This window comes from Marmota monax, unplaced genomic scaffold, assembly GCF_021218885.2.
Source record: "Marmota monax isolate L192 unplaced genomic scaffold, Marmota_monax_Labrador192_F-V1.1 WCK01_AAM20220418_F8-fsc00008, whole genome shotgun sequence".
NCBI lineage: Eukaryota > Metazoa > Chordata > Mammalia > Rodentia > Sciuridae > Marmota > Marmota monax.
The window spans coordinates 30,015,833-30,040,005 of record NW_026694432.1 but is presented as its reverse complement, the minus strand read 5'-3'; the positions used below and the strand labels follow the sequence as shown (position 1 = coordinate 30,040,005).

The 24,173-nt window shown below is 54.2% G+C and overlaps 1 protein-coding gene across 4 annotated transcripts in view; it reads left to right on the top strand.

Annotated features, from left to right (window-relative positions):
- Prdm2 (PR/SET domain 2) overlaps positions 1-9,982 on the top strand; it is a 118,988-nt gene extending 109,006 nt beyond the window's left edge. For 3 of the 4 annotated variants that reach the window (XM_058571145.1, XM_046468577.2, XM_058571146.1), the window contains 2 exons: positions 4,159-4,302; positions 8,167-8,301. In XM_058571145.1, the coding sequence (XP_058427128.1) occupies positions 4,159-4,279 (121 nt within the window). In that variant the 3' untranslated portion in view covers positions 4,280-4,302; positions 8,167-8,301. Of the gene's footprint in view, positions 1-4,158; positions 4,303-8,166 lie in introns of all 4 variants that reach the window. The other variant, XM_046468582.2, reaches the window with a different exon arrangement.
- The last annotated feature ends 14,191 nt before the right edge of the window (positions 9,983-24,173 follow it).

The window sequence follows — 24,173 nt, the reverse complement described above, 5'->3', positions numbered from 1 at the left end:
GAGGCAGGACAAGGTCGGGGACAAGCCAGGCCAGAGGAGACGGGGTTGAGGAGCTGGCCCTGGCTGAGAGACAGGCCCAGTCCACAGGGAACCAGCCCGGGCCAGGAGGGCAGCAGAGGGCAGCAGGCAGGGTACGCTGAGTTCTGACCGCAGTGCGAGGCCTCGGCAGCGACACGGCCCAGTGTCCCTGTCTGCAGTGGTCCTTCTGAAGGCCATTCTTGTTGGGTGGAGCATGGAGGGAGGAGCAAGAGGGGGAATGGAGAGACCCATGAAGCGGCTTTGCCACAGTCCCTGTGGAGGATGCTCAAGCTCTGGTCACGCTGGTGGTGGCTGTGGGGACAGAGCCGTGTGGGTGGAGGTCCAGTCGAGGACCCTGAGGTCGGCAGCTTGGGGTGGGCCGCAGGGAGGCCTCGAGGTGCCGTGCTAGTTGCGCACAAGGTTCTCCTGTGGCCCTCGATACAGCGGGTGGGTGGTTTGTGAGTCCGTCGTCCACGGGAGGCCGTGGGATGAGAGGAAAGGCTGTCGGGCGCTGGTGACTGCTGAGAAGGGGTGAGAAGAACCCACGGGGTGGGGCAGGCTGGGATCACATAATGTCCCTCTAGACGGGATGCCCATTAGACGGCCCCGGGGAGATGCCCTGAGCTCAGGTGGGTTGAGCTGGCACCTGGGTTGAGTTCGGAAGCCCTGTGTGGTGTTCGGCCTCCGCGGCGGCCAGGGCCCGCTCACCTCCCGCTCCACGCTCCACCCTCACAAGACACGTCCCAGCAACTACCTCACGTCCTGCGTCCCGGGGCTCTTCCCGGCCCTGCTCTGAGTCCGCTGTCTGGCTGCGATGGCCTCTGCTTCTCAGAGGTGGACACTGAGGTTCGGAGGCCAAGAGGCCTGGAGGGACCTATCCTGGGTCTCATAGTAGATGAGTCGGAGTCTCGGAGCTCGCCCCCATGTCTCTGAGGACCTTGCTGCCTCTCCCGGTCACACCACCCCCAGCTGCCACAACCCAGAGTCGGCCAGCATGTGCTGTGCTGAGATCTTCCTCTAAACTTAATGGCCACAAGAACTTTCCAGAACTGGTATTCCCAATATGCAGGAGACCTGGAGCTCAGAGAGGTCCATGCCTGGCTGAGGTCACACAGCTTGGGAGAGGGAAGCCAGTCCTCATGGGAGACACTGAGGTGGTGATCTTTTGACCTCTCACTATTGTGGCCCATGGAGCCAAGAGGCCTTGGCTTTGCTCCCCAGAGAAGGTCCACGTCTGTCCCAGCCTCAGTTTCCTCATCCATGAGATGGACCCAAAGAGATTTCCTATGTCCTCTCTGCTAGTCTAGAGAGGAAGCTAAGGGCACGGGAACCACAGAGCCATGTGAATGCCAGCTGGGGGTGTGCCCCAAGAGGCCAAGTGGGATGCCCAGGAGTGGGGAGTGGCCCTTCCTGTGCAGGCCTTGCCGGGACCCTCAGCCCTCCACCCAGGTGGACACCTGGGCTGGGGAGAAGGCATGCTTCCTAGTGGGGACGGCTGTGGTCACGGTGGCCGCAGGAGCCAGGAGGGTGGAGGAGATGCTGGGGGAGCAGAGAGCCTGTGTCGCTGGAGGAGGGGGTGGGCAGGGTGTTACTTTTGGCCGATGGATCTAGTATTGGAATGTTTAATGGACACGCAAGGGTGGTGTCAGTGAGAAGCTGGAAATTGGCGACTTCGGCCTTGTCCATCTCTGTAGCTGCTGCTAGTCCTGCTACACACCACGGTAGGCATTTCCCCAGAGAACAGGACATCAGAGGGAGACCTACTAGGTGCCTGGACTTTTAAGCTACCACATCTGCAGGCAGATGCCAGCAGAAGGCTCCTCCAGGTGTTTCCTGGGACCACATTGCACCTGGGCACCAGTCGGCCTGTCAGGTGCTCACTAGTGGCAGAAGTCCTCCTTCACGCCTCCTTGTGGTCATCAGGATCCCTGTAGCTTGTGGTGGGCGTTGGGCCTTTTTCTGTAGACTCTCGTTCAAGCGAGTCGAATGAGCTGACCATAGGCCTCGAATGCGCAGTGTGGGGAAGAACTCAGGCCGGGGCCACCCTGACCTGGACGGGACCCAGGCTGTGAAGGGAGGAATGTTTCTGTGCCTTATTCTAAGGCTTCTCAGTTATTTTAACAGATATTTCTTGAGTGCTGCCTTGTCAGCGTTGGCAGTAATCCCCCTTTGTCATCAGTTTCATTTTCTATGGTTTCAATTATCCTTGTCAACCATGGTCTAAAAATATTAAATGGAAAAGTCCAGAAATAATTCATAATTTTAAAATCACCTACAATTATGAGTAGTATGATAGAATCCCATGTTGTCTCCGCTCCATGCTGCCCAGGACATGAATCATCCCTTTCTTCAGTGTATCCATGCTGTATATGCTACCCGCCTGTTAGTCACAGGAGCCATCTTGGTTATCAGGTCAGTTGTCATGGTATAGCCGTGCTTGTGTTCAAGAAAACCTTGTTTTACTTAATAACTGCTTCAAAGGACAAAAAGTAGTGATGATGGCAATTCAGATATGCCAAAATGAAGCTATAAGTGCTTCCTTTTAATGAAAAGGTGAAAGTACATAAGATATTATGAGAGACAGAAAGAGAAAGATCATATTCACAAAATTTTTATTATAGTATATTGTTATAATTATCGTATTTTATTAGTAGTTACTGTGTTAAGCTGTATCTAATACATACAATCAAACTTTATCATAAGTAGGCGTGTATGGGAAAAACCGTGGTCCATATGAAGTTCAGTGACATCTTCCCACAGCTGAGGGAGGCCCACTGTGTCAGGGCTTTGGGCTGCGTGAGTCTCTGTTGTGGGGCTGATCCATGCACTGTAAGGCCTCCCGTGGGCCAGTAGCAACACTCCATCCCTCAGTCGTGACAGCCCAGAACGTCTCCAGACACCTCCAGATGTGCTCCCTGGTGGAGAAACACTGGCTCAGTCCTGCTGTTGGCCAGCTTTGAGCCTGACCCCACTCCCACCTCTTGTGTATTCAGGCAGAGCTGGCTCTGGGCTGACACCTGGCGCAGGTGAGGTCCTCAAGTGTTTGCACTGCCTGGCTGCCCACCTGGCCTCCCACCTCCTGACCTGGCTGCTTTGGCTGGATTCGGGCTGAGACAGTGCCAGTCACTCTGAGTGGGTGGGGGGGAAGAGAGTTGGGGTGTGAAAGGTGAAGCACAGCTTGGGGCAGTGCCTGTGGTTGGTTGGTCGTTATTACCCAAGTATTTGTGGTGCTAAGCTGACCCTGGGACCCTGGAGTTTATAAGGAAGGGGGCACCTAGGTGCTGGGCAGGGAGGCACGGGCAGTGGAATCCCACAGGGGACTCCATACCCAGGGGTTAAAGAAGGAAGTCTTCCTGGAGGAGACGGTGTCCCAGCTGTGACCCGGAAGATGAGCAGGAGTTGGCCAGGCACAGGAAGGGGAGGGATTCGTCTGGGCTCACTTTTAATAAAGTTTTAAAAGTTTTTTCTGAAAAAAATCAATTCCCATTTAGTAGGTTATATAAAAAAGGCCAAACCATCTCAAAGGTCCCTGGGTCTACACCTCTGTGGGAAGTCATGTCCTCAGTCCCCCATACCCAACGGACATGTTTGGCTCACGTGAGGCCCAGGGTGGATATCGAGTGGAGTGTGGTGGGGGTGGCCTGTGGCATGGAGGGGGCCTGCCCCTCCTGTCCATGCAGGTACTTACTTTGGCAACAGTGACCTCCCCGGATGCCTTCTGGCTGTGTGCTGAGCCTGGCAGGAGGGACAAATAGCAGGACAGGTGCGGCATCTGAATCCGAGAGGGGCGCAGCCATCGTCTCCACACAGTGAGAGCTCATTGAGGCTCGCCGCATGTCCGCTGGGGGACTGTCCTCCCTCTGTGGCCTGATGAATGGGGCTGATGGGTGCTTCCTCTCACTTGATCTCCACAGGGAGAGAATGTGCTGGATCAAAAACAGTGTGGTGAGGCATACACTGAACGTGAAAGCCCACCTCCCCTTGGCCAAAGCCGGGTACCTGGCCCCCAGGTGTCCAGGAAGGACCATCCTGCTGGACCGGGGAGCTAGTGGCCAACATGCAAGACACCCCACCCTCTAGCGATGTCAGGCGTGCGAGCAGCTCCTGGTGACCATCTGTGCTGTTCCTCTTCCCATGCAGCTACAGCCTCCGCCTGGCGTCCCGATGCCCTCCACCGACGGCCCCGTACATCACCAGGCAGTGTAGGAAGGTCAAGGCCCCTGCCGCAGCCCAGTTCCAGGGACCCTTCTTCAAAGAGTAGACTCTTCGCCTGCTCCCTGACAGGTAGGAGACCGGAGGCAGCAGGTAGGCGCAGCTCTGACAACATGCAAGGAGATCACGGGCCCCGGGACTTGGCGTGGGTCCGGGGTGGGGGGAAGGGAGGACTTACGAAGCCCCTAGGAGCCAGACACAGCTCCTTCTTGCAGGAAGGGCATTTAGTGGCCAAGAGCACAGATCCTGGACCCCCAGGGTTCAGACCCCAGCTCTGTCCCTTGCTGTCTGCAGGACTTCAAGTCACTTAATCCCTGAGCCTCAGTTCCCACATCTGTGAAGTGGGCTCTACGTCAAAGCCTACTTCTTCAGATGATCACAGAAATTGTAAGTGTTAAATGTGTGCAGAGCGTTTAGCCCAGTGCCTGGTGCACAGTCAGCATTAGGAAGTGTGCGCTATCGTAATGGCAGTAGTCATCAGATGTTTTGAGCATAGTATTCATACTCAGTACTCAATCAGTACCTTCAGAGGCCGTGAGGGCTGGGCTGCAGCTCAGTGGTACAGCGCTTGCCCCTCACGGGTGAGGCCCTGGGTTCCATCCCCAGCCCCACATAAAAACAAATACATAAAAAGATACTGTGTCCATTTACAACTGAAAAACTATTTAAAAAAAAGATTATGTATGGAGTCCTTATTCCCACAATGTATTTGAAAATCAAAACAATACTAAAAAATTCATAAAATACAAAATTAAGATTTGTGTGTAGTCTCTTTTCTAAGTTTTCCAAAGGTAAAAACCTAGAGTTGTTCTAAGTTTTCTGATGATAAAAACATGGAAGCTAGACTTTTCTTTTCCGAGTGTCTGGGCTTTGCCAGTGCCCCACGAGCAGGCTTGGTGACAGCACAACTGCATCCATTGTGTCCTTGAGATCGGTATCCCAAAGCAGGACCCGGGGACCCAATCATAAGAGCTGGCACAGTTACAAATACAGACACAGGGTCCCGCTCTGAGTCAGAGGTGAGCCTGGTCCTGGGACACAGTGGCGCTCAGAGGCTTCTGCTCCACGCGGGCAGGACTGGACCACGAGCCAGGGGCATTTTGATGAGGACTTAGTGGTTCAAGGCAGAGATTGCTGCACTGTGCCCCCGGGGCCTTTGGTGTTGGGCCAGGGAGCCAGCCTGTCCTTCTGCCTGTCCTCCCATCCTCCCTTCTCCTCTCTGCAGCAGGTGGAATGTCTGGGCTTGGCCTTACTCCTCTGGAGGCTGGGGAGAAAATGAAATACCATCCACCTTCCCCAGAACTGAGCCCCTCTCTCTGCCACCCGCTGCCCCCTGGAAGGGGATGTGACTCTAAACTGGAGTCCAGTGGGGCAGAGTTGAAATGGACCCTAAGCAGCACAGGTCTGGGAGGCCCCAGAGGTAAAGTCCTCCTCCCATTTCACAGATGGAAAAGCTGAAGCCCTGAGAGGAGAGGCTGAGGTTTGTTCAGAGTCTTTGGAAGATTAGAGGCCGGGTCAGCCTGAGCCCCAGCCTGACCGCAGCCTGAGCCTCCGTGGTGGTGACGTAGAGGAAGGGGTGTTCTCGGCAGCCCAAGAGATCAGGTGCAGCCGACCTGGCTTCCTAAACAGAGCAGGCCACTGCAGTCTGGGGATGGTGACCAGGGCCAAGGGCCACATTTGCCCAGGCTTATCAGTTAGGCTGTCCCTAGGCCAAGACAGGGACAGGGACAGCACCATCCTGAGCGGGTTCATTCTTTCCCATGTTTTCAGCCCAGAGTCCCGGCTGGGGTTGGAAAGGACGAGTCCTGGGTAATGTGTCTGCCCTCGCCGTCCGTGTTCCAAACACGACTGTTGAATCTGTGCCTGAAACTTGTGCCTTGAAATCTTACTTAGCCTTTTTTCTATTTTTAAAATGTGTACCCCAAGAATCTTTTACTTACATACTTTTTTAATGATTTTTTTAAAAAATATCTCACACTGTTTGCCTGTCCGCCTGGGCTACTTTAGCGGGACACTACCTCGTGGTTCTCGCTGGAAGCCTGAGGTCAGGGTGCACGCAGGCTCAGGCTGTGGCCCTCCCTCCCGCTCCCTCTGAGTCTTTCCTGCCCTCGGCTGAGGGAAGGGCCAGCGCCTGTGCCTTGGCTGCTCACACAAGCTTCCTCTCACTGCTGCTGCTCCTTCGGTAAAACTGGTGACCCTGGGGCCCTCGGTGGAGCAGGATCCTGATGCTGACCCTCTTGCCGGGTGTGCGGTGAGAGGTGGCCTCCCTGGCCTGTTCGCCCGGTAGAAGGGCTTCCTCTGCCTCCTCCTAGCCATCCGTCCGTGTCCACCACACAGCAGATGGATGGCTGGAGGGCGGGACAGCCGGAAGGTGGCTCTCTTGGGTAGGGGACAAGGCACTATGGCTTCTTCTATGGATCCTGCTGACCAGGGGAACCCCACGTTCCCTGACTGCGCGAGGCCAAAGGAATGCGGACTGCCTGGTGGCTGGCCTCTGTTTTCTTTCCTCCCCGCTGCTCCAGGCAGGGCAGGGAGGGGCCAGTCTGCATCAGCAGTGTCGTGGGGCAGGGAAGCTCCCCCTCTTGAAGGCACCCCACTCCACCACGGGCAGCTCCTCCCAGCCCCACCGATAGGTTTTGGGAGCCGGAGTTGACGTGGATTAAGGGTGCAGCTGTGGAGCCCAGTCCTGGCCTGTCAACTGTACTCCCGTGGGGACCTGCGTCTCTCTTTCAATCCTCCTTCTGTAAATGGGCTCATCCCACCACCTCCCGTGGTGTGCGGAGGATTGCACTGAAACAGCACTGCTGTCGTTATTACATTATTATCAGTACTAGTAATGCTAGTCATAGTACTAGTTAGTAGTAACGGCGACTAGGTCCACTGACTGAGAGACCTGACTCCCAAACCTGGCCCAGCCCAGTTCCCGGCTCCCACCCAGGGCGGCGCATGCCGCGTGCTCACCTGGGCGCTGTGAGCGGGCGCTGTAAGCTGGGTGCTATAAGCTGGGCGCTGTGAGCCGGGTGGGCGCTGTGGGTGGGCTTTCTGCAGAGGCAGCCCACAGACAAAGCTGTCTGTTGGTCACCAGGACACGCAGGATCTGGAGCAAGCTTGACGGGGGTCAGGCGCTGTCCCTGGTGCTCCTCATCAGTCTGACCTTGTAAAATGTTTTCTTCCCTCTGAGCCTCAGTTTCTTTTATGTAAAATGGGGGTGTGCCCCTGGCAGGAGGCTGTCGTGAGTGTTCAAATGAGCTTAAGGAGGACAGCGACTGCCTGGGACACCTCTGGGGGTCCACGAGGCTGGGCAGAGGGCTACCTGAGCCCAGCAGTACCGCGTCCAGGGCCTGGCCTGGCAGAGCCGTGCACGAGTGAACACCAGGAGCGTTTCTGTGGTAGCTGTGCACACCCTCCACCCAGCGTCCCCTCTCACCAGAGCGCGTGCCCACACCCACCGAGTCTTCTAGACGCACACAAGAATGTTGGCGCAGTGTGAGTCACAATGGCCTCAACTGGAAACCGCCAGGTTTCACATTGCGGTAGTCAAGGGGATTGCCTGGCGTGTCCCCACAGGGGAACGCTGAGCAGCAGCTGGGCTGGCAGCAGGGAGCCTTCGCAGGCACGCCAGGCAGAGGTGCAAAGGACGTGCACCCAGGATTCTGAGCGTTGGTTCAAAAATGAGCAAAACCAATCAGAGGGGGCTGAGTTCATGACAGCGGCTGTTCTAGGGGACAGGGAGGCATCGAGGTTACCCTAAAAGGTGTCCTGGGCCGGGGGCCAGCGGGCAGGTGCACTGCTGTGTTCCCCGGATGTCCTCACGCTGCTGCTGTCCTGTGTGGCTGCTGCAGTAGAGTGTCACTTTAAACCTGAGCAGGACCATGCATGAAGAGGCTGAGGCAGGCGCTGACCTTGGGCCACTGTGCTCTCTTCCTCTCTCCGCAGCACCTGAAGTGACCTGGAAGCGCGAAGCCAAAGGGCCCGGCAGTCTGCCTGCAGGGAGCACCGACCCACGGCCTTGCCAGACTGTGAGAGGCAGGGGAGAGCGTGCGTTCGAGGCTGTGTGTGCAGGTGACGCACGTGGACTCCAAAGGTCCTGAACCCGGGGAGCAGGAAGGTGGCTGACCACTTGGTCTCTGTCGATCCTGGACGCAGCCTGGACCTTGCTTGGCGGTTCAGCCTTCCTGGCGGGTGGGGGCACCTCTCCTACTATGCAATTTTTCAAGAGCCCCTTGACCCTCCTCTTGCTTCTCCAGTATCCTTTGCCATTGTGGGGACTTTGTTCTGGCCCTGGGGGTCAGCTTCAGGCCTGTCTGAGAAAGGCCTTCAGGAGGAGGCCTAGCTCCCCTTCAGGACCACCCCCTTCCCCACGGACCCTCTCCCCACAACATTTCTGGGAATCCATAGCATACAGACCCCTTGGAGCCAAACCTGGAGGCTGGGCCCTAGCACTCGGGGAGCCCCATTTCCTGCCCAAGCAACCCAGACTGTAGCTCTCGAATCATTTCCCGGTTTGAGATTCCAGTTGGTCCCTTGCTCTTGAGTCTTTGCAGGGAAGCCCTACAGCAGGTGCATCCAGGAGAAAGACTGTCCCCATTCATAGATGCCATGGCACAGGGGATGGTGCATGGAGGACGGGGTCTCTGTGCCCTTCATTGCCTGGCTTGTTGGGGACCATTACACCTTCAGCGTCTGAGCTTCTCAAATAAGCTGCAAAGGAAAGCAAACAAAGCTGGACACGGGGCAAAAATGGAAGGACTAAAAAGCACAGGGGAAAGACAAAGAGATTTCCGGAGGCCATAAATGCCTGCCAGGGAATGAGGGGGCTGACCCCTGCTCTCTGGTGGACAGTCCATGTCTCGGGGAAACGGGTGACTGAGCTCAGAGTTTGGACCCGGTTCAGTGAGGTTCTTGGGTTTTGTGCCTTTGGGACAGACCCCAGATGAAGATGCCTGAGACCGCTTTGGTGTCGTTTTCTCAACTTTGTTCCAGTGGTGATGTGTCCAACCCAAAGTGGAGGAGGGGACTCGGGGACGTCGTCACACAATAAAGGGATTTTTTTTTTCAGGGCTACTATGGTTGATCTTGCAACTCTGTAAATATGTATGTAGACACTTTTAAAAGCACGTATTTATGTCCCTGACTGTAAATGCTCCGTTTTTAAGGTTTTATAACGTGTGTTATTTAATTAAGCAGTCAACGGGCTGCAGCGTGGGGTCAGGTCATGGTCAGGAGAAGAGTCTCACGAGAGCCTCACGCGGGCAGAGAAGTGGTGACCGGTGGCCGATGTACGCTCCCGTTTCCCGCCCGCTGAACTGCGCCTTTTGTTTTTAATTTCCATAAACTGGAATCCTCTGCGCTCCTACAGTGGACTCTCACCAGCATGGAAAACTGTGGCTGTCCCTGGTCCTGACAACGACAGTTTCGCCCCGTAACTGCCCACACCGTGAACTGCACCCCAGCGCTCAGCTCCTGAAGGCTCCCCCTCCGAGCTTCGGGGCAGCTCCTGAACCCAGACTCCAGTCACCTTCGGCCCGTGGTGAACTCTGGGGCCACCCGGGGAGACCGCTGTGTCGCATGGGCACAGGTGCTGCTCACCCTCAGCACTGGGACTGTCGGGAGAAGTGTGGCCACAGTGAGGGGGCTGTGAAGAGAGGGGTCCCTGGTGGGTGGAGTCGGGGGTGGATGGTGGAAGGTGGTTCTGTGTCCGCCAGGTGGCGAAAACCAACAATAAAAGCGTGAAGAGCCATGGTGAGGAGTGGGCGCCGCAGGCGCCGCGGGTCTCTGTGCTTCGTCGTCTGGGCTGGGAGTCCTGGGCCAAGGGGCCCAAGTGGGCAGAGTCTTGTGACGCTGTGGAAGCGCCCGCCCCACCAGCACGGCTGCTTCGCCTGCCATTTCTCTGAATGGGAAGGCCTCCTGTGTGGCCAGCACTCGCCTGTCCTCCCACAGCCTCCCTGAGGTCCAGTTCACGTCTGTACCGTTCCCCTCGTGTGTACAAAGCAGCGTGTTTGAGCATATTCAAGTCGTTCGGCCACCGCCATGTGCAATTTTAGAAGACGGTCATCACCCCAAGGAAACGCTGTACCCACCAGCGGTCACTCCCTTCCTTCCCAGATGCCTGACTACAAGTCTGTCCCCAGGGCTTGGCCTGCTCTGGACGGTTCATGTGAGCAGGCCGTCCAGTCTGGGGCCTTCTGTGATGGCTTCCTTTGCCTGGCGTGGCGTTCCCAGGTGGAGCAGCTGTTGGTGCATACTCCTTTTGGTGGCCCAGATTCCCCTGAGGGGACGTCCAGCCAGTCTGCAGCGCCGGGCATTCGGGCCGTTGCCATTGTTAAGGCTGATGCGTGTCTGGGGAGAGTCTGTGCCCACGTGATGTCCTTGGGCATGTAGCAAGGGGGGACGTGCAGGTCACATTGTGGCCACTCTGTCTTTGACATTCTGAGGACGTGCTAACTGTTATCCAGAGTGGCCACACTGCTTCATATCCCCACCACAAGGGATATGAGGACTCCAGTTTCCCCACTGCTTCACTAGCCCTCGTCCCCTTCATTTGAGCCATCCTGGTGGGTGTGAATGCAACTCAAGTATTCTGGAAGGGCTTAGTGATCCATCTGATCACACATCTCAGCAGAGTTAGGGACCAGGGCCCGGAGAAGATGGGGAATCGGACGGGGAGTTGAGGCTTCCTGGGACATGAGACGTGAGCGCCTTCTTGGGTTTCAGGGGAAGGACAATGACAGGGTGGTGACAGGACGCCCCCAGATGGACTTAACTTACGTCCAAGTATTGCACGAAGGTAGGAAGAAGGGCCCGGGGTTCTGTCTTCACCTAAACGCTTCTAAAAAAGAGAAGTGAGAAACAGAACCAGGAGGGGGTTTAGCGTCTGCGTCTACAAGAGACGTATTAGGAGGAGTTGGCTCTCCCAAGTACAAAGAGCCGAGAGAAGTTCTGCCACCTGCCGTCTGTGAGCGGGAGGCCTGGGACAGCGTCCTGGAGGTGCGGTGGGATGAGATGATGTGGGAGCCCAGGCTGAGATCAGAAGACGGGCTGTCCCACAGGCAGGGGACATGGGGGAAGGCTCCTCCTTCCTTCACCTTCTGTTCTCTCTGGGCCTCAGTGGACTGGATGGTGCCTCTCACCTTAAGGAGGGCTGTCCACAGGGATTCAAGTGCCAGTCATCTGGAAACAACCTCACAGACACCCAGAAATAACGTCTAACGTGAGCGCCCGCCACCTCCTCAGGTCAACACCGAAGGTGGGTCCTCACCCAGGAGAGTTCAGAATAACGTCCTGCTGGGCTCAGCTCTGACCCTGGCTGGCCCCGAGTCTGAGCAACAGAGATGAATTTGTTGCAGGGACTCATGGGGCGGTGACTGCAGGGAGAGGGTCAGAGTAGGGGAGGACTGGTGCTCAGGCCAGTCCCTAGGGCTTTGAGACATAGAGGTGGGGCGTCAGAGGCTTCCTGGAGGGGGAGGGGACAGGACAGGGGATGCTTGGCCAACCCTGACCAGGTCTCCTAAATCTAATCTCCGTATTGAGCCCTAGAGAGATTCATAAAGGGAGGAGAAACTTCCTTAGTGTACCTGGTGATCTGGAATTCAAATGAAGACAGTGTCCACTTACAGAAGACCTTTCGGCTCGGCCAGACACTGTCACACACAGCCCCATCTTGTCCTCACAAGCTTCGAGGTGGCAGAGCAGATCCAACCTCCCTCCTGCACAGGTGGGTGACTCACTGGGCCACATCCACTCAGCATCAGCCTGCAGGGTGGGCTGCTATTTAGAGGCCCTTTGCTGGGCTCTGCCAAGGGCCAGGCAATCCCTCTCCTCCAGCAGCCCATCAGTGTGGGGTATCTCCTTAGCCACTTCACAGATGAAGAATCTGAGGCTCAGAGATGTTGAACACTTTGTCCAGGGTCACACAGTCGGTAGACGGGCCAGGAAGCGGACACAGGCCTTTCTGGACCCAAGGGCCAACATTTCCTACTCACCCCTCCCTGCCCCTCAATGCTCCTTCCAGCTAGAATGTTGCCACAGACGTCAGTCCCCCACCATGACAATCAGCTGTGTGAACTTTTGCCCCGACCTAGATCCGTAGCCACGTGTGAGGCATAGGGTTCCAAGCCCATCTACCAGAGCGCCAGCCCAGGTCAAAGCCCTGCTCTGCTGCTTACTGGCTGGGTGACCTTGGCCTGGTCGGTGACCTCAGCGAGGTTCTTGGTTGTCCATCCTAGAGAGGACAGAGGTAAGTGGTCCCTGGTCTTAGCATAAGTCAGCTGTTCCTGGGGTCACCCAGTCCTATGATTTAGAGAGAGATTCTTGGCTTCCGTCCATGCACCTGTTGAATTGGAATGTGGGCGGCTGGGCCCCCTGTATTGCCCACTCTGTGTGTCCACCAAGTTTAATGCCCACTAAGTTTGGGAATTATGGCCACAGCAGTGGTTAAAATAAGCGTCCCAGGCCCTGGGCAGAGCTCTGGGTCCAGGGTGCCCCAGGGAGCTCTGCGATTGCATTGACAGTGTCTCCATCACCCTTGAGGGTCAGGCTGTGCCCAGCGCTGAGTCACTGGGAGGAGGTCACTGGCTCTCAAATGCGCCCTCCGGGCAGTTCTAGAGCCTGCTGAACCTGGCCATCTGTGACAAAGGAGGGTAACTGCTCCTGTGGACCTCTGTGGCAGCAGCCGAGAGAATGAGATGGCCTTGTCCCTGGGAAGTGTCAGAACGTGGCAGGGATGGCCGTGGAGCGTCCAGGACGTCGGTGAGGTCAGAGGTTAACAAACTGTGGAGTGACTGAGACGATGATGTGAACACGCGGGGGCAGAGCAGCCAATGGGCACTGCTTAGCAGGCACACAGTGGCCCTCCGTGCCCTGTCAGGCACCGCGGGTGGGACCCAGCAGCTCACCTGGGGCTGTGATGCTGCCGCTGGCCAGCAGATGGGGGTCCTCCCTCATGCGAGGCTCCAGGACAGAGTCCAGCGTCCTGGTTAAGGCTGGAGTCCAAGGAGTTTTGGGGCCCGGAGCCACTCAGCAAAGTGGCGATAGGTGTCCATGAGTTCCACTCAAGGGCCTGCCATGGGTCCCTGCTCCAGAGGAGGCCTGGGATCACCCTCAGGTAGGTGGGAAGGCAGGCACCCCCAACCCCACCGACTCAGGGACCAGACGCTCCAAATGCCCCCGCGGCTCTGCAGAGCACACCCAGCTGAGAAGACAGAACAGCTGCCCCCAGACTGTGGTGGGGAGCCTGCACTCCAAGGGGGGCTGCCCAGACCCTGCCCCTTTGTCACAACAGGTTGCTGGGGAGGGACGGGCCCAGGGGGTGTGGGCATCCAGCCCAGGGGAAAATGGAACCTGCCTCCTGTCCCCAAGCAATGGAGCACAGATTAACCTCTCATCCTTCCTTATCCGCCCTCCTACTCCAGCAGCAGGCCAGACAGTGAAGACAGGTTTCTTGATGGGTGAGGTCAGTGAAGGCCACATCTGACCAGGGACAGCAGTCCTGTGACTTACACCCTGGGGTTGGAGGGCGGGTGTGGGGAGTGGAGCCAGTAACAGTCAGTACTTGCAGGAATCTGAGGCTGAGGGACTCCTCAAATCTCACACTGAACACCTCACTTATCTGTCCCTAGTCCTGGTCCTGACCACTTAGGGGGCTTGTGTATTTTTCTGATCTGTGTGTACATTTCTGAATCCAATCATGTCATTTGCAAAACCCCCCAAATCTTCTCACATACTTAGAATAAAATCCAACTTCCCTTTCTGATCTAGAGGCTCCTCAGACCCTAGCCTCACCTTGCACAACTGCTGCCACCACCTTGTCCTCTCTGTCCCAGCCATAGCTCCTGCCTTTCTGCCTCTGTGCTACATAAGCTGTCTTCTGCCACAGGGCCTTTGCACTAACTGATTCCTCTGCATATAGCAACTTTCCTTCCAATAGACACATGACTCTCAGCTAAAGGTCATCTCTTGGGCATCCTTCCCTGGCCACTCTGTTGAAGGTAGCAGCTTCCAGTCACCTCTGCCATTTGGGCCTATTCTTTGCACTCCTATCTAGCCAGTATCCTAGTCTCTTGGCTTCTCTAGGACAGGAGACGGACCATATGGGTGGGTTCAATGCTGTATCCTGGGGCCAGAGACAGCTCCTAGCCCCAGCAGTTCGACTAGGATGCACTGAGAGGCCTCCCTGGGGAAACTGACCTCGGAGGAGCACTGGCTTCCCTGGGGACGCACTGCATCCTGTCACATGGCTGGGTTGCCACTTCCACGTGGGGCAGACCATTCTGCCCAGTTTTCCGCAGCAGCCTGCTCCTGCCCAGGGGTCTCCTGTGACCACCTTTGGGACTGGGGTCAGGAGATGAGGAGGATTTTATTTCCAATGTCACTGCTTCCGAGGAGGGGGCCAGGTAAGATACAGGAGACCCAGGTACGTTTGAATCTCAGATAACCCCGGGACAATGTTTTCAGTGTGTCCCAAACACTGCGTGGAGTGGACTTACACTGACAACGTTTCTCTGAAATTCACAGGTAGCTGGCATTCCGTTTGTCATTGGCTACATTTGACACCCTGTTTGGGGGCTAAGCCCCTCCTCGATGCTCCTCTCTCCGGGGTCATCTCAAGGCCTCAGCTGGCCACTGGGAGCATTCTTCCACCAGTTCTGGCCTTCAGCCCACAGCCAGGGGGGCGGCTTCTCTGCTCTTCAAAGCAATCTGTGCCTTGGATGTGAAGGTCACCAAATGTCAAGTGGGGCCCCTGAGGACACTGAAGAGCGTTGAAGTGGCTCTTGATGGCTGCCTACATGGTGGAATTGTGGTGCTGACCTTGGCTTAGTTTCTGAGATTTATTCATTTATTTTTTAATAAGTAGCTTCCCTTTCTTGCCATTGATGCAATAGATTGAACAGAGGGACAAGAGGACCAGCTTGGGCATTGGCTGGCAGAATGGGGCAAAATGACATTCTTGGGCAAGAAAGGGCTCCTCAGCTGAGGCCATTCTGCCCCTTCCCAGGGCTGCACTGAGGGTGCACTTGGAACCTGCTGGGGGTGTTTGGAAACTGGCCTGGCGCACATCTGGCATCTCACCCAAGCCCTGCGAGGGTTAAAGGCACAGAGCAGAGGAGGGAGGGGCGAGGCACGCTCACGCGTCCAGTTTGGGGCCCAGGTAGGGGTGCACCATGTCTACCCCCTCCGTGACTTCATGGGCCTGGGGGTGCCCCTTCCTGACGAGCACATAACCTGTATGCGCTGCCCCAGCACCAGAGCTCAGGGCCAATTCTTGTATGATTGGTTCCACACCCAAGTTTTTATTTTTTTTTAATAAGAAAATATATGTAATAAGTAACTGAAAAAAAAATTGAGAAAATCCAAAGAAATCCCTGAACACCAGCGGACTCTTTATGCATAATCCTTTAGGTTTTCATGCAAACAAACATTAGCCCCTGGCTGTGCGAGGCCTTGGGATGCTGCTGAGCGTCTCACTGTGCAGCAGGCTTCACTGCAGCCCCTTCCCGGTAGGTTGTTGGGGAAGTGAAGTTGGTGGTTGATCAAAAGCATTGAGTACAGACTGTTGGTTGCATTATCTTCAGAGTGGACTTCAAGATTATTTTCACTTCTACTGTCCCTTTAAGGATGGCTGTAGTGAGGCGCAGGTCGCAGGCAGCATTTGGGTGACTTCTGAGTCTTGTCAGGCACACGGGATGTCCTGGTGCTGATTCGCTCGCAGGCTGGTTCTTCGAGCAGGAGTGGGATGGCCGTGCTCTGGGCAGTTTCGGTCAATCCTTACTGAACCTGCACAGGGACCAAGCAGGGGGTTGAGGCTTGCCTGTGGGAACCCCACGGAGGACCCCATCAGGGCTGCCACATGATGGAGGAGGAGCAGCTTCAAGGAGGCTGAACCCCCTTTGGTCAACAGGCCACTGGGTCTCTTCTTGAAGGTCAAGGTGGAAGATGGTCTGTGCCCATATCTCCCTGGAGCATCCTCCGATTGCTGCGAATGCCTGATGCCACCCAAGGTCCCCGTGTTGAATCCTGCTGGGGGACGCTGCAGGGCTCCTGCTGGGAGACGGGGGCGGGACATCCAGAGCGTCTGCGAGACGGGATCCAGGTGAAACCAGGGGTCCTGAGGTCAGTGCCCAGGGGTCCTGTGGGGATCACATCTTCACAGTCCCCAGTCTCCCTGGCACAGCCACCTGGAGAGGGGCGTGGGGAGGGGCGTGTGCAGAGCCCTGGTGGGCGCCATCTTCTCCCTGTGTGTTTTCCCCTTGGCATCTGGATCTTCATGGTGGACAGTGAAGTACAAACCAAACCCCAGCCTGATTTCTATGACTAGGTGTGTTTTACTCAGCTTTTTCTCGCTGTGAGGAAAGGATCTGACCAGAACAATTTTAGGGGAGAAAAAGTTTATTGAGGGCTCACAGTTTCAGAGGTCTTAGTCGATAGAAGGCCGGCTCCGTTCCTCAGGGCTCGAGGGGAGGCTGAACATCATGGTGGGAGAGTGAGGGACGCAGCTCGCATGGTGACCAGGAAGCAGAGAGAGACTCCACTTGCTGGATACAAAATGTCCCCCAGAGCCAGGCTCCCAGTGAGCCACCTCCTCCAGCCCCACCCCACCCACCTCCAGCTCCCACTCACTTAATCCCATCAGGGATCGACTCACTGGTTAGGAAGGCTGTGACCCCATCATTTCTCCTCCAGACCTTCTTGCATTGTCTCACACGTGAGCTTTTGGGGGACACCACGTCTAAACCATAAGAGGGTCTTATCCTCTGTGTCCACCTCAAGCAGCTGGCTGGAGGGAAGGCTGTTCTCCAAAGAGGAGAGATGTGGAGCTCATGCTGGGGGCTAAGTGGGGGCCTTAGTCCATAGAAGGCAGTGTCCTCAGGCTCCCAAGACAGAAGTCCCAGGCTTATCTGGCACCAGCTGTGCACATCTGCTCCTCCGACCGTTGCTGCTTCTGAAGGACGTGTAATCACCGGGGCAGAGCGTCCCTGTGAAGTGCCTCCCCGGGAGCAGTGTCCCTGGCAGGCTGGGTGCAGGAAGCAAGGGAGAGCAGATGGAGCATCAGCGGCTGCATCTCAGGTGACCACAGCTCCTTACTCCAGCTTCCTCCGCTCTGCCCTTCTCAGCTCCCTCCCTGCACTGCCCAGTGGAGCCTCTCCCAGTCACCTGCCGGCCGCAGCCTGGCTGCCCCTGCTGGGCCAGTGTTGGGAGAGGACTCTGGTTTGACATCTTCTTCCAACAAAATGGGACCCTGGACGGTGCCAGCTTCTCAGGGCTCCAGACCCTCTTCTTGTGCTCTTTATGCTCTTCTGAACGCTGTCCCTAGATAGGTCCCCAGTAATGGTGCCAACCCATGTAGAAACAGCCTAGTAATTACCAGTCATCTGTGGTGTCATCATTTTACCAGTTCAGCTGAAGCACAGAGATCTTACCTCCATCATGCCCTTTTACCTTCCCCTATTTGCAACTTAATTGCATCAAATATCTCCCCTATATACATTAGAACCAAACTGGACAGTGTTACAAATTTGCTTCCATCATGAAACATTGTTAGAAAATCCATGAGGAGGAAGAAAGTCTATTATTACCCTCATCCAGCAGTTTTCTTGCCATCTTCTTTCTTCGCTTGCAATTGTATTAGTTTCTTGTTGCTGCTATAACAGAACACACCAAACTTGGTGGCTACTGCAACACCAGTTTTTATTCTATTACTCTTCCGGAAGTCAGAAGTCTAAAATGGGCCGGCAGAAGTGCATTCTCCAAAGGCTCTAGGAGCAAGATTGTCCCTTTGCTCGTTGCTCTGATGGGTAGAATCTGTTTTCTGGGTTTATCATGCTCCCTCCATCTTCAAAGCCACAAGTCTAGCATTCTCTCTCTCTCTCTCTCTCTCTCTCTCTCTCTCTCTCTCTCTCTCTCTCTCTCTCTCATTTCCTTCTGCAACTTTCTCTTTCCTGTCTCCCTCCTGTAAGATGGAACCACTGGGTTGCGGTAGGCCTGTCTGCACGATCCTGCCCCATTCAGATCATCTTCCCGTCTCAAATTCCTTAATTACCTCGGCAAAGTCCCTTTGCTACTGGGATCAGAAGTGACCAGGGTTTTCAGTGGACACCTGCTACCACGCTGAGCATTGCTGACCACCGTGGTAGAGGGAAAGCTACCACTCACGGGGGCTGGGCTTAGGAGGGGGACATCTTTAGGAGGTCATTATGTTTTTACTTCACTGATATTCCCAGTGTCCTTCTTTCGTCATTTCCTTTCTGCCTAGAGAACTTCCTTTAGCAAGGGAAGGATGACACATTCTGGTGCAGGTGACAAATTCTCTTCGTTTTCCTTCAACTGAGGATGCCGTGGTTTGTTCTTTAATCCTTGAGGATGTCTTCTTGGCTTTAGGCTTTTTGAGTTGACAGGTTTTTGCTTTGACATTTGGGAATTATCGTGCATTCCTTTCTAGATTCTATGGTTTCTGATGAAAAATCTGTCTTTGACGTTGTTTTTTCCCCTAGAGGGATGTGGAGTCTACTCTCCAGTCTTTCAAGGTGTTAGAGGCACATTTCGTACCTTTCCTGACATTTTCTCCAGAAGTCTTGGGGATTTCTTTTAGTGAGAAATGTTACTGCCAAGCCATAATCTGGACGTTGGGGGAAGCTCGTTGCTACTGGGATTAGAAGTGGCCAAGGTTTCAGTGGACCCTTGCTACCATGTTGAGCATCACTAACCACCACGGTAGAGGCAAAGGAGGCTTGTATGTTTGCAGTGAGAGGTCACGTCACAGAGTGACACCTGTTGTCTCTACGTGTGGTTATTTTGGGTCTAGTCATATGGCCCTATCTAATCATAAAGAACCCAAGAAGTGCCCTCCTATCATGGGTCTGAGAAGCAAAGAGGAAAGTATTTGAAAGGTATTAACGTCCGCTGCAGTGTGGTGCCCCCTCCGCCGGCTACCCTAGTCAACTGGACATCAAACTCGTGTTTAGAAAACCTGTTGAGTCAGAATTGGAAGTGGAGGGGACAGCCAGAGCTTCTTGAGTCAGCCCTGATTCCTCTGCCACTCGCTCTGTTATTTTGGGCAAGCCGCGTGCTGTCTTTTAAGGCTGGTTCGAGAGTGAGTGTGAAGCTCTGTCGTGTGACCTGGAACACAGCGAGAGCTCGGCGCTTCGTGACCCGACTGCTTCCTCTTGGCCTATTTCTACTGTATTTTTGAAACTTAAAAAAGACTTTTTCCACAAAGTAATATTCATAGTTTAAAAGTCAAATCGCTTATCTTCTAATAAAATAGCACATCTCTCATCAATTCTTTTTACCCCAGAATTTCACTCCTGGGAAGAACCACTCTCAATATTTTTAGCAGCTTTGAGTGTGTGAGCACCTATTTCTAAGTGATATGCTAACATCATCTAAAATTGAAAAAAAAATCAAAAAACATTATCTACTGGGGAGACCAAGGATCAAGCTCCTCTCTATTCCACCTCCCTGTCATAATTCCCACAATGACAGTCTGCACGGAGCCCGTGGTGGGTGGGTACCGGCCGTGAAGATGCAAACACGTTCCGTGCCGAGCCAGGGAATATGTTCTCATTGCTCATCATTTTTGTTTTTTTATTCTTTCCCACTTTATTTACTCAGTTTTTCATTTGACTGATTTTCTGTGCTCATTCCTGAAGTCTTAGCTGAAACCCCCGAACACCTCAATATGGTGGAACTGATTCCTTTGTCCGCTTCTCGTGGCTCTCTCTCTCACTTTGAGCCAATTCCCCTGGAGTCCTCATCCTCCTGTGCCCAGCCAGACCTCTGCTCCCTGGGCGACTCGGCAGCTGTCAGCCCAGGGCCTCCTCTGTTCTGTCCTCCATGCTCTGGAGGACCCGGGTCAGGATCTGGGAGGCAGGCCTCCCTGGGATCACCGGTCCTGGTTTACGCCCTTTCCTTCTTCCAGAAGCTTCCTGCAGAGGGTGCGTGGGAAATCAGGCTTAGGGCCCTACTAGCATGAACAGGGTTTCTTCTACCCTCATGCTTGCTTTATCATTGGGCTGGGCCTAGAATTCTGGGTTGGCAGTTACTGCTCAGAGGGTTTTGTTCCACTGGCTTCTGGCTTCCAGAACTACCACTCTCCAGAGCCCAGGCTGCTGGTGCCAGTCTCACGTCCATCTTGTTTTTGCAGAGCTCTGAGGATCCTCGTCCCTGGCCTTCAGAACACGACAGTGTGAGGGGCATGGGTCCCTTCCTATATACTCGGTGGCTCTCTGTTGGAATCCTGAAACTTTCTTATATTTCTTTGACTGTAATAATACTTCATTTGAAGATATTTGTTTGAATGAAGTTTTTCTTTTCTCTTTCTGTTATTTGTATATTTAGCTCCTGGGTTGATTTAATTTTTTTATTATTATTTTTCTTGTTCTTGATCCTTTTGTTCTTAATTTTTGTGGAAAATTTTCAATGTTAGACTCCCACTCATCTATCTTTTAAAAATTGTATGATTGATTGATAGATTGATTGACAGGAGGGCTGTTAGGATTTGGAGGTGAGGTATCCCCCAAAAAGCTCACGTGTGAGACAATGTGGAAAGGATTGCAGGAGAAATGATTGAGCTGTAGCCTTAACCTAATCAGTTAATCAGTCCCTGGTGGGATTAACTGAGTGGTGGCTGGAGGCAGGTGGGGTGTGTCTGCAGGAGCTGATTCACTGGGGGCGTGGCTATGGGGTATGTGTTTTGTATCTGGCGAGTGGAGTCCCTGTCGCTCTGCTTCCTGATCATCATGTGAGCTGCTTCCCTCCTCCATACTCTTCTGCCATGTTGTTCTGCCTCACCTCGAGCCCCAAGTAATGTCCATGGACTGAGAACTCTGAAACCGTGAGCCCCCAAATAAACTCTTCCTCCTGTACAATTGTGCTGTTTGGGTCTTTTAGTCACAGCAGTAAAAAGCCCAACTAAGACAGGTGCCTAGCCACTGAGCCACATCCCCAGCCCTTTTTATTTTTTATTTTGAGACAGAGTCTCCCTGAATTGCTTAGGGCCTTGCTAAATTGCTGAGGCTGGCCTTGAACTTGTGATCCTTCTGCATTGGCCTCCGGAGCAACTGGGATTAGAGATGTGTGCACCACTGTGCCCAGCTCACTTTTATTTTTAAAGAGCTCAATTTTGTCATTCTTTTGAATCAGCATCTCAATTGAATGGGTGCCAACTCATCGCTAATTCTTGTGTGTGTGTGTGTTTCTCGAAGTCCTCTTATCCATAAGAAACTGCTTCTATAGCTTCTTTTTGAGCTTTTCCTTAAATATTGTATAGTTCTTTTGTATTTCTGTACTAGGTGATTTTTTGGATATTTGCTAATTTTATTCTCTACCATTTATGACATGGGTATTTTGAAGGGACCTGAAGTCATTTGTTTGAGGGCCACTGCTGGTAAGAGGTGGACCTAGGGTTTCAGCCTGGGCCTCTGGTATGTAGCCACCGTGGTCTGGGGCAACACACTTTCCTCCAGGGGCAGCTGATCCCAGGTTGTCTGTTGATACTTGGGGAGGCGCCAGAGCAGACCGGAAGTTCTCTGTCCCTGGGAGACGCTTCTCCGTGGTGCACAGGGTAGGGCTTAGGCATTCAGCGGGGGCTCTTACCGTCTGAGTTTTTCCTTGGGCTGATTAATATCTCAGAAGAATCCTGGGAAGGGGAAGAATCAGAGTGATTGTTTTAGGCAGCTTCCCCGTTACCATGACCAAAGGACTGCACAACAGAGAGGAGGAAAAGTTTATGCTCTGGCCCAAGGTGAGGCAGGACATCACGGAGGAAGAGTGAGGGGGAGGGAAACAGGTCAGAATGTGGCCACCAAGAAGCAGAGAGGGCTCTGCTGGACAAGGACAGAATATAAACCTCAAAGGCAGGCCCCAGTGACCCACCTCCTCTGGTCGCAGCCTGCCTGTCCATGGTTACACCCCATCAGGGGAGTAAGGCACCGATCAGGTTAAGGCTCTTGTCACCCGACCACGTCGTCACCTCTGAAGTTTCTTGTGTGTCTCACACATGGGTCTGGGGGCCACCTCATGGCATAAAACCACAGAAGCTGGCTCCGGCGTTCTGGGAGAGAAGTCCCCGTGAGGAGCCGCAGCACAGACTTCTCCTCATCTCCCTGTGACCGTGACAGCCTTGACCTTGCCTCTGGCTGTGCTCGGCATTCCCAAGTCCAGGGACTTTCTGGTTCAGCTGCTCCTGGGAAAGTCGGTGGCATTTCTTGTTACCTCACAGGAGGGAGTTTGGGCAACTCCAGAGCCTCACTCCATGTCAACCCACACTCCCACTCTTCAACCTCAGTGGGCTCCTACCTGCAGCAGTGTGACACCCCAACCCCTGAGCCTTCTGGATGTGCCTGGGGGGCTGCAGCCTCCCCTCCGCCTGCTCCTCGGCAGTAGGCCCCCTCTCTCAGCTGTTTTTGCCGTAAGCTCTAGGTTTTTGATCTCGTGGACATCACCCTGTCCGCTCCCCAAATTTGTTGACCTTTTTACCCGGTCATCTCTCTTCTCTGTTGCTGCAGGGGTCCCTCCCTCCCTCCCTCCCTTTTTATCATTTCGTTGTCTTGGGAAGGAGCTGATTCTATTCCACTTTAACTACTACTTTTAAAAGAAGAGAACACTACATCCCGCCACAACTCCAACCCACGCCTGGGGGTGAAGCCTTCTTGACAAAGAAGGCCCAGGGCATTCCGGAATGGCAGCTCTGCCCGGTGCCTGGAACTCGAGAGCAAGTCTTCATCGTGTCTCCAGAAGGCATCCAAGAGGGAGAGGAAGGAGTCCGACATGGAGGAAGTCAGGTCTAGAGTAGGGGCTCTACTTCAGCTTCCCACTTTCCAGCCAGGTCCCTGGGAACCTGTCTTGGCCACAGGATGTGACAGATGGCTGGAGTCCTGTTTGCAAGTGAGGTCATTTCTATGTGTTGTGGTTACTGAGATGTCTTCAGTCTGGAGGTCCCTGGAGGATAAAGCCCCTGCCTGTGCTTGGAGACACAGAATGCAGCCTCCCGTCTTCCGCCATGGTTAATGGACTCAGGAAGTTTGCGGGCTCAGCCTCCACTTCCTCTCCCTCGCCACGTCTCGATGCTTTCAGGGACTTCTTTGTCCCCTGTGTGAATGGTTTAGTTAGGCCAAGTCGAGTTGGTTCCTGGCAATCTGTTTAGTGTCAAATGGGGCGTGTCCTTCTGTCCAGGGGTGGGCAGAGACGCACGCTCTGCCGTCAGATGGCTTGTCTGAGACTTTAGAGTCTGAAGGAGTGATGCACACCAGAAAAACATGGTTGACAGTCACGTGCCTCAGTGGTCATTCCCGCACCAGATACTGGGCCTCATGTGGCCTCTGCAGCCCCTACTTCAAGTCTCTGGATTCCTTTGATAGTCTTGTATCAATCAGGGGTTTGGTTGCGGGCCATAGTACTGACTGTGGCTTCCTCAAGGAAGATCAAGGAATTTATTGGAAGGATATGGAAAGTAGAGATCGGTGGGACGCTGAAGGACTGGACTTTGAACGTGGGCACAGAGGGTCAAGAAGCAGGAAGTAGGAAAATCATGTGTTAGTAGAAGCAGTCCAGCAGCAGAGCCAGTCCGCAGGGCTGATACACGTTGTCACATCATTAAGCCACCCGCCTTGCCACTAGGGAATCATTCCTAATCATCCTTCTGTCTCTGCCTCTCTCCAGATTCAGACTAGGTTGGGAGCAGGGTGGGGGGTATTTGCGAAGTCTGGGTCACTTGTCCACCCATTGATTGCCAGGGGCTGGGGGAGAGGAAGAACCCACCCGCTTTGGTTCCCACGGCCAAGGATGCAACATCAGTTCTGTGCATGATGGGAAATGTCCCTGCCTAAAAAAGGAAGCTCTGGGCTTCAGGCACAAGCCACCCCCCCCCCCCACTGCTGATTTCCATTCCAGGCCTGGACATTTCATACCTTCTGCAAATTTCATAATTCTCCCCAATAAATTCTCTTTGT